Genomic DNA, 10,484 nt, shown 5'->3' with positions numbered 1-10,484 from the left:
TCTCTCGTTGCGACTCTTCTGCAAATTGAAACTTGAATGGATTGCATTACTTCAACCAAAAGACAGAACAAAGACAAATACTAACTTGAAAATCGCAACGACAGAATCGTAACGCGAAATGAAATCTAAGTGAAATGGTTAATCTATTATTGAAATGACCAGTAAACTTATCATCAGTTTCAATATGAAAAACCTACATAATACAAACATTTCAAATAAAAATAATTAAAAAAACTAACCCTCGGAGGTTGATTTTCCATTTCTGAATATGTGAGGGATTTCTGACCGTGAATGGTTGTGAGGGATTTCGCCGGAGATGGGGACGGAAATATTCGGAGATGGGGACAGATTTCTTCGCCGTAGAGAGTGAGAGATGGAGATGGGACTGAGTTGTGATTTTAGGTTTTAGGTTATGAGTTGCGATTACGGGATTTTGTCTTAATATTCGTTTTTGTAATTTGAAAATAAAATACGCGTAGCGATTATAATGGCGCTTTAAATATCGCGTTGCGATTTACGGATTCTCGTTGCGATTTACGGATTATCGTTGCGATTTACGGATACGCGTTGCGATATACGGATACGCATTGCGATTTACCCATACGCGTTGCGATTTACGGATACACGTTGCGATTTACGGATACGCGTTGCGATTTATGTGTTCGCGTTGCGATTTTCATATTCGCGTTGCGATTTTGGAAAATCGCAATGCGAATTTGTACTATCGCATTGCGATTTTCAAGAATCGCGTTGCGATTTTGGAAACTGATTTGCGATTCTGGGGATCGCGTTGCGATTTTTATTTCGCGTTGCGATTTTATTGGTCATTTTGGCAAATCCAAAAAAAGTTGGTTAAAATCGTATATTATAACTTTTTTTTGGTCACTGAGGCGATTTTCTCTTTAGGGAAAGTACCCGACTAAATGATATTATTTTATTAAAAAGTTACAAATAAATCCTCTCATCAACTGTAGTTTTTGTTGAATATTTTAGGTTATTAAAAATTATAAAATAATTATTTAATTATTTATTATATTTTAAATTTTTTTTTTCTTTAAAAAATTGACGATAGATTGAGTTTGATGTTAATCTACTATCTGAAATATGATAGTTATCATATATTAGACAACATATTAACATCCAATTCAATAAATCATTAATTTTTAACAAAAAAAGATGATTTTAAAACTTAATAAATTTTATATATTTTAATAGTCGAAAACTCAATAAAATAATTTTATAATATCAAGAATCATTTATGTACTTTAACTATTCTTTTTAATCAGATGTTTTTCTAAAAAGAAAACGGTAGAAGTCGACTTTCCCTTTTTAACCTTATAGATAAAGAAAAAAAAGATCATTAATATTTGAAAAATTATATTATAACCGCTAATTTTTTTGATTTATCACAGCCGAGGCAGCTTTGAGTTGGAAATTGCTTTAATCCTCCGCCTTATTGGAAAGTGAAAGAAGTTAATGGTAAAATTTATCTGATTTTTTTAAAAATAGAATTGTGTTTATAGTGAAATTAAAAAGATGTTAAAAAAAAGGAAATTATTTATTGAATGAGACTGTCTCAATGTAAAAAAAAGGAAAGAAATTTACATCAAACGAAACCAAAAACCTGCTACACGACAGCCATTCTCTCATACAAAGCAAAGAAACAATCAACCAATTCCCCTTTCGGCGAGGAGGTCAGCATCAGTGTCGCATGGCATCCTCTGGCAATGTGACGAACAATGTCCTTGTTGGACTGAACAGTAGAGATTATATCCTGTACTAAAGACGAATCATTTTAAAGGATTAAAGTTAAGGGACTCAACAAAAGACTATCAAGGTATATATTTGAAGTATATCCTCTAGTTCTAGTATAAAGACTATATCATATATTATATCTTCTAGTAATATTGTGTCTTTAGGACTATTAAAATATAAGTACCAAATATGATATTCAACCATGGAAAAATAGTTGATTGCCCTTTTCAATTGTTTTAAAGGGTTTAAGTCAAAAATAAAATTAAAAAAAATTAAAGAGTTACGGGGTTCAGAATCAAACACTTTGTTCGAGTTTCGTATGGGTAATTTTTGTATACAAGCTCCAAATTTTGTGTTCCAAGATTTATCGACCAAAGTATTTTGTCAATAAAAGAATAATAATTTAGAAACTAATTTTCACCCTTTTTTCTCAACAAAATTTCCATTTAAACTCGGCCAGTACTAAATTTCCGTCTCAAGATTATAAAACAATTATGACTATTTACCTTACCCGACGTATTTATAGGGGAAAAAAGCAACAAAATACTCGTATGCACAAACCTTAACCTATACAAAATAAAGCACCTTCAATCAACATGAGGTATTATTTACTGCAAACTTTAGGACTATAAACATACTGTACAGATTTGAGAACAGTTTTATTTCATATTCCATGGTTTGGTGCATAGATTTTAAACAATAAGCATGCTGTTTTCATACATATACCACCACCCGTTTACTTTATTTAGGGTCTCAGGCTTTGGCTAGATAAATATTGATATGATTTTTTAAGCATTTTCATCAGGTGAAAGTAGCAGAATAATTGAAGAATAACTGAGCATAGGGTATAGATTGGCATCAAGGAATTGAGCATATTGTTTGATGGCGATATCTCTTCCTGGGACTTCTTTGGATAGAAAATCAAATGGTGTGGGCTTACTCGTGTCCACCAATGGCTCCCATCTATATCCTGGACGCTCCGGCAGTGTAATCGTGACAGGTAAATGACTGGTGTTGAAAGCAACATAGATTTCTCCCTTCACGGAATCAATCTGGCCAGAAGCAATTGATAATAAGAAAACTCGATCCAGTCAAAGAACAGAAATAGAAGCAACGAGATTTTGAAAGTGATAATGCACTGAACAAGTTGGTCTGAAGGATTACATATCAACTCAAAGGCCGTGCAACTCTTTCGTTATGACCTACCTGGAAATCCTCCGGTTTGCATTACTGTTCTTCCACGTACAGAATAAATGTTCCATTTTGTGCAAAAGAGGTCTAACAATGTGTTATTTGATGAAAGTTCTCCATGAACTTCCAACAAGGAGACAATTGCAGCAAGTAGAGTAATAGCACCCCCCCCCCCCCAAAGGAAAAACAACAGAAGACAGCACCCAGGGAATCAAGGAGATAGGCTAAAACATCATAAAATATAGTTCTTCTTGAATGTGTTTCTTTAACAAAGATGTAACGGGACAATCTGATCAGACCATGTCGCTTATTTTTAACAGAAAACATCCAGGTGCTAACAGAATGAAAGTTGAAGGGCCCAAACTTAACCCCCAAAAAAAAAAAAATTAAAGGGCCAAAGTGAGAATTTCATTGAAGTATCAGAGAACATGAGTAGTAACCCCAACCCCCTCTCCGAACTTGCCTATTTTAAGCATAAACCCAAGCATAAACCCCAAAACATTGTCCAGCATGTTCTATACTCTACATATCTTCTTGTAATATGCAATTATGGTTAAATCATGCAGGTTAACATGCTCATGTAGCATATGGCCTAGAAAACTGAAGTAATCAGATTCCAGTCCTAACTAGCTAGTTATATTTCTACCTTTTTTTATCACGTTTCATTAAAACTGGCCCATGCAGTAACAGGTTCTATAGCAAGTTAGGCTCTAAAATGGAGTAACCTAATTCCATTCAAAATAGTCAGTTAGAGATGAGACCACCTTACTTGTGTCTTACACTAGACCCTATATTCCTTATCCTAGCAAATAAAAGCTCCAACACCACTAACAGTGCAAAATTGCAAATATGATTTATGTTCTTATAAAAAAGTACCAATGAGAAAGCCACAAAACGGCTTGTGTCAGACCAGTCTGGCTTTCCAGGAGTATGACCATGCCACTGTAACCTCTGTGCTGTTGGGAAGTCATTTAAGCCAAGTGACTCACATTCACTGCATGATTTTGGCACAATCAAATGATCAAAATGCAGAACAAGGAACTATCAAGGCTCTCTCATAAGAAGGTGCTCACCGGCGGAACCTGGTCATGAGACAGAAGAACCTGAAGAGATCTGATGAAGACTCTTCCTTTTTATCCCACCGAAAGTAGTTGATCTGTATCACAGCACCAGATAACAAAATGAACAATAAGGGTCAACATAAATTTGGACCTACTGAGGATATAGAGTATCACATAATTATCATGGCAATATGTGTTGTTGTTTCCTCCTTTAGTGTGACCATATTCATCACCCATGCAAATCATTGGGACACCCTGGTTAAATGAAGATCTTAGTTAGTAAAAATTCTGATATCTCACTCACAAGTTACACGAGTCAAAAGTAACACAAACAAATGGCTCCAAAGTTTGACCCTGAAAGAATTTATTATCATTTATTTAGGTTGTGGTAGTCATGATAACAGCAATTTCCAAAAAGGTGACTTAAAAAGACTAGTATCATCCGTCAATTTATTGGGCCCTATTTTATTTCACCTAGAGCATAGAGGGTGAATTTAAGAGTGGAGTGTTCGAGTATATCATGTTAAGGACTAGAAGTAACCAGCTGAGAAAAACTTACAGTTCAGTTTTCTTTAATTATAGTGTCCACTTCAGACATAAATACAAGTAATAGTAGTCCTGTACAACAAAGCAATCCAATGTGCATAACAATGATTTAACCTTACTTGGGAAACCATAAGGCAGAGGAAGAAATTCCGCATTTGACGTTTCCTCAGTTTCTTCACAGTAATACTTGCAAACTCCCCCTCCTAAATAACCATTGTGTCTACAAGTTAATCAAGTCAATCAAACCTAGAAGTGTAAATATTTTGGTAGCGGATATAGATGATGGCATTTACAGAAAAGTTTTTGACAAGAGATTCAAACCATATAAAACCTCCAGAATGAATGACCTTTAATGAGATTAGTTCTCTTTCGAAGTTTCCAAAATCCAAAGTATTTCCATATGGTTGTATTTGCAAAGGTGCAATCACATTTCCAAAGGAACTCTAATTAACCAACTATGATGAAGGGACGTTAATGTTAATTTCACTAGCCATGTTTTTTTTCTTTTGCTTCTCCTCAACCTATCTAATGTCAACATTGTGAGTCCAAATTCATAATTGATTAGATGGGCATAAGCATATGCTTTCACTCTCAATATTTCTTCTTCATGCAATTTAAATCATCAAAAGCAAGAGTTTCTCTTTGGACCTTTTTGGTCAAAGAAATTGTAAATTGTTTTACGCTCCAAACTTGGTCAAATAGCATTAAAAGTATTGAAACAGAAAATTGCATGAAATATTCTTTTTTTGGGGGCTACCGAACATGGCATCTTTCACTTGCTTCTGTTATTTTTGCGAAATTGGCAAATGGGGAATGAATTCGGAAATAGGAACTATGCATGTGGAAGAAAGAATCATCATAGGCCAGAATCAAACTTTTTGCTGTTCATACAAAAATTTCAAGATGCAATGTACGTAGTCAAGATGCAGGAAGGCCAACACTATTTATCATATTTCCCTTCTTACCATACTAGTTTATAAGATGCAAATCAAGATATGTGCATCAAGTATCTAGGCCAGTATATGGTCAGTTAAATCACAGAATGTATCTAATGGATATGATACAGGGTAAATGGCAGAGCAAATCAAGAAAAAAAAATAATGCCCTCTCTTTTTCCCAGAGCATTAGATTAGATCAACAAAGTACACAGGCAACTTTAGTGTTTTCAAATCAAGACATCAAGCCGGACACATTCTATTCTCCATGCCAATTTCATATACTCATTGGTGATGTTGATCTCATCTCACCCTTCAACATCAATCATCTAAGTAAAACCAAATCCAAGCATGAGTTCAAAGTTTAGTCAATATCTACCTGTCCACAATTCCAGCTATTGTTATGACTTTCTCCATCATTGTTGTATTCACCGTTTGCTAAATTGTGTTTGTTGTTATAGGTAACTAGATCAGCCAAAGTAAAACCATCATGCGCACATACAAAGTTGATACTGTTCCATGGTTTCCTTCCACCTTCCTGATTCACAAACACAGTGAGGATGCAACGAAATTAATATAAATAAAATAGATGATTGGGTAAACTACGTGTTTAGTACCTAAACTATCAGTTTTGTTACGATTTAGTACCTAAACTTTCAATTTTTTAAAAACCATGCCTAACGTTTAATTTTTGTTTTATTTTAGTGCCCCACCGTTAAAAACTTAACGCATTTAGTACTTAAAAACTTAACGCATTTAGTACTTAAACTATCAGTTTTGGTCCGTTTTAGTACCTAAACTTTCAATTTTTTTCAAAACTTAACGTTAAATTTGAAGGGGGTAATAAAATGAAACAAAAACTAAACTTTAGGTATAGTTTTCAAAAAATTGAAAGTTTAGGTACTAAAACAGACCAAAACTGATAGTTTAGGTACTAAACACGTAATTTACCCAAGATGATTTTGTTGGAGTTCAAAAATATTACATGTGAGAATGTATGATAAGGTATGATCCAGAAATGGCTAATAACTATGAAGGATTCTATGACATAAGGAAAATCTTAAAACGATAATTTCTTATTTGAATGTCATAAAGTTTGCATAGGAAAACTTCTATAAGATAATGAGACCATAATTATCCACTTGTTGGGAGGCTAAGTGTGTTCTAGAGGCAGATCATAAATGACAAACCTGATATAAGTTTGGGCTTCCACAAAGGCATTCAGCAAAAGCTCCAGAAAACCCCTCTGTACCTTTTATAAACTGCCGTACAATGTCACGATACTGAAATGGAAAGGAATATGCATAAAAATACTGAACCACTTCCATAGAATAAAATAAAATAAAATATAGATGCATCAAAAAATGTAAGCTGGATTTTTTTTTGATAGGAATGTAGGCCTCGTTAAAAACCCCCTTCATGATTAATGGAACACTAAGTGTTTCTCAATCAGCGGAAGGAGGAAAAGAGTGCCTTAGAATTCATTAAAAACCACAATATACATAATGTTTAACAACAACACATAAACACTCCCTTTACATAATCCACCCCAAAGACTACAAAAACAAATCACAAATGTAAGCTGGATTTTCGTAGCTCAACCACGAATTACAGTGCATCTGAAAGACATGAAAAAAAAGCTTGGCCATGGAAAAAGAAAACTAGTGTTGACCCAGATTTTAGGTAAGCTAAAATTTTCATTTCAGTAAAATTGGGTCCCGAGTAAGGTGTGAACAGTAAAATCTGAAAAATTAAGTACCGAGTATGGTTAGTTCATGCTGGCTACAAAATGCATCATTTTACACAAAGAGGCAAGGACAACCTCAAATGTTTGTACTGAGAACTTTAACAGAACAAATAAGAAAGGAATAATACAATGCTATAAGTTTTGAATTCATCAGTGTCATTAGATCTCCAGTCACCTTCCCATTCCATTCTGACCAAATACCCCAATGAGGAAATCTGCCAACTTGATAAAGGCCACCTGTATCCCATGCTTCAGCTATAAGCTACGTAGATAGAAAAGCTTTAATTAGATTTTCTTTTAAGTAATGTCAAGAACACATTGAAAAACGAAAAGGAAAAATAGAAGCAGGGGAGACAGGAGATAGATACCTCAGAAATGTAAGGTAGAATATAAAGAAATGAATAGTAATGGCAGTTTGACCATTTTGCTAAAGCATTCTACTTAAATTATTTCATAAATTTAGCTAATGTTAAGCGTATCACCCCACAAATATTTAAGTCTTAGGTTTCTTATAAGCTTATATTCAAGTTGGCCCTTCTTTATATTGCCAAGTGGGTTTATGTTGTCGGCTAATCAAAGCCAATCCGATCCTCTTCATCCTAAAGCTTTTCTGCTTGTGTTATGACCATGTCGAGTCACTTTCTTTTTCAAAAGATTTACAGATGAATCGCCACTTGAATATGCAGCAAAAAGGGTTTGGTTGAGAGAAGATACATGAATAGTGTTTGCAGATTTAAATTCGAAGATGCAAGAATAATTTTGCAGAGTCAAAATTCTCTTGACTGTGAAATAACTGGTTTAGTTGATCATTATAAATTACCTAAATAACTTGTGGATTATTTGAATTTTTTTTATTCTATCAAAGGCTATCTTTGTTGGTTATATGATTCGTACAAGGGAGTTTATAGTTGAGATATGCAAAAAAAAAAAAAAAAAAAAAAAATCAAAATCTCAGGAAAGACTTATTGTGCATTCATGGATTTTAAACGTGTGCGAGGAGCTAAATTCTCTTCATCCTTTCAGTGCTAATGTGAAAACTAAACAATTTCAATGTCAACAGATGAATGTTATGAGTTTCATTGTATGTTTTCCATCTAAATTTGATGCTGTTGGAACACGGGTTCTTTCTGGTTTAGGAATTTCCTCCTATGAAATCTTCACTCGCTGTTATGTTTTCAGATATATTCGTCTTCTATTCCAAATGTTACCAATGAGCTAAGGTACTTGGACTGATGATGGTAGAGGAAATTGTGGAGGTAAACAGGGGGTCAGCATAACAATAATTCTCACGTTGGTAGGGATGATGGTGGCTGCTGATTCAGTTGGAGTGGTGGCCATGGACAAAATAATCAAAATAAAGCAACCTGTTGTTACTGTGGTGAAATCAGTCATAATAAATGTGCTTGTCAAAAACTTACGGAAGACTTAATATCAATCACAAGTATCAACGTTACTCCAACTTTTCATTTTTCTTGAATTAACAATGTCGGACGCTATTTTACCTAATACCAAGGCATCTTTCCCGTGACTCTAGACATGATACCAAGATATCCTAAGTGATTAAAAAACACCTTCATGAGGAGTGAAAAATTATTATCGTAGAAAAAAAGACAAGTTAACACAAGGAATGAAGGAAACAAATTCAAGATGTATACCTTCACTCCACGAAGTATAGGATCATTACTCATCATGTCAATCAATGGGGGCCTGCTGAGAGGGGTGCCAGTTGTTATCAAATCACCATCCATAGAATCTCCATATACATTAACCGAATCCCAAAGACTATTAACATCGGACAAAGAAAACCACATAAGAGAAGAAAGCCAACAGAAATAGATGGAAATGTGCACTAGATGTTTGTTTACATTAACCTGCTACTCCTGGTCATAATGGAAGCAAGATCAAAACGAAAGCCATCTATATGCATTTCAGTCACCCAATATCTGTTGCATGAACAGGTAACAATGGATAGCCAAGAAGATCAGTTGTTACAAACAAATTGACAATCAGAAGGCAAGTAAAAGAATATGAGCCTTAGTTTTTGTAAGAAAGAAGGGTTTGTGAGTATAGTTGGCAGGCAAATGTCTCTCTTGCAGTTCATGTGTATAGTTATTGGTAGCTAAGATACTGCTATTTTGGGGTATCTTAATGGTACCCTAGGTGATGATATATATTTTAGAAGAATTATAACTATACTTATAGCAGGTTACTATAGTGATGATTGGGCTAAACATATTGATGATTAGAAGTCTGTTGCAGGATATTTTGAGTTTGTTGGTGTAAAGTTGGGATTCTGAAAAAAAAAAGGAATGAAACTGTTGCAAGATTGGATGCTGAACCTAAGTGCTAAGGCTCTGATAATGTGTGAATTTGTTTGGTTAAAAGAATTGATAGATGTAGAATTCTGAAGTAGAATATTCTTTCACTTATATTTTATTGATTAGTAGAGAGGGGTATATATACAACTCTAATCATGCTAAACTATGTAACACAATATATTACATTGAAGGTAATTAACCTAATAATCAGCCTAACAATTAGCTTAACAATCTTTAACACCCCCCCTCAAGTTGGATCATAGATATTAATCATGTCCAACTTGTTACATAGATAATTAATTTGGATTCCGTTGAGAGCCTTTGTGGAGATATCTCCTAGTTGTTCTCCGGTCTTCACATATCCAGTAGTGATCAATCCTTGTGTATCTTTTAGAGAACGAAATGACAATCAATCTCAATATGTTCGTTCATGAAAGACTGAATTGAAAGCAATGTGAAGGGTAGCTTGATTATCACACCAAAGTTTTGCAAGAGCCGAGCTTTTAATTCCTACTTCATTGAGGAGCTGATAACCCATATGATTTCACATACAAACTTGGCCATTGCTGTATATTCGACTTCTGCACTAGAACGTGAGACCACAGTCTGTTTCTTACTATTCCACGAAATTAAGTTTCCTCCAACAAACAAAACAATATCCCGAGGTAAATCTTCTATCTTCTTTGCATCCTACCCAATCTGAGTCTGAAAAACATTTGATCCGAGTATGACCATGATTGCCATATAAAATTCCTCGTCTAGGAGCACTCTCCAAATAATACAAGACTTGTTCTACTGCTTTCCAATGATCGACAGTTGGTGATGACATATATTGGTTCAAAACACTCACCGGATAAGCAATATCAAGACGTGTTACAATAACATAATTTTTTTTGATAGGAAAAAGGCCTCGTTAAAAACCCCTTTCTTA

General features: G+C 34.3%; 1 protein-coding gene across 1 annotated transcript in view; it reads right to left on the bottom strand.

Moving 5' to 3' along the window:
* Positions 1 to 2,458: 2,458 nt before the first annotated feature.
* LOC120168101 (isoamylase 1, chloroplastic-like) overlaps positions 2,459 to 10,484 on the bottom strand; it is a 42,688-nt gene continuing 34,662 nt past the window's right edge. The window contains 10 exon segments of the mRNA XM_039176927.1: positions 2,459 to 2,807; positions 3,823 to 3,940; positions 4,020 to 4,102; positions 4,182 to 4,262; positions 4,673 to 4,756; positions 5,868 to 6,026; positions 6,679 to 6,771; positions 7,411 to 7,497; positions 8,891 to 9,017; positions 9,107 to 9,178. Coding sequence (XP_039032858.1) covers positions 2,544 to 2,807; positions 3,823 to 3,940; positions 4,020 to 4,102; positions 4,182 to 4,262; positions 4,673 to 4,756; positions 5,868 to 6,026; positions 6,679 to 6,771; positions 7,411 to 7,497; positions 8,891 to 9,017; positions 9,107 to 9,178 — 1,168 coding nt within the window. The 3' untranslated portion in view covers positions 2,459 to 2,543.

This window comes from Hibiscus syriacus, unplaced genomic scaffold (assembly GCF_006381635.1).
Source record: "Hibiscus syriacus cultivar Baekdansim isolate YM2019G1 unplaced genomic scaffold, ASM638163v2 tig00111708_pilon, whole genome shotgun sequence".
Lineage (NCBI taxonomy): Eukaryota > Viridiplantae > Streptophyta > Magnoliopsida > Malvales > Malvaceae > Hibiscus > Hibiscus syriacus.
This window is presented reverse-complemented; position numbering and strand designations above follow the sequence as displayed.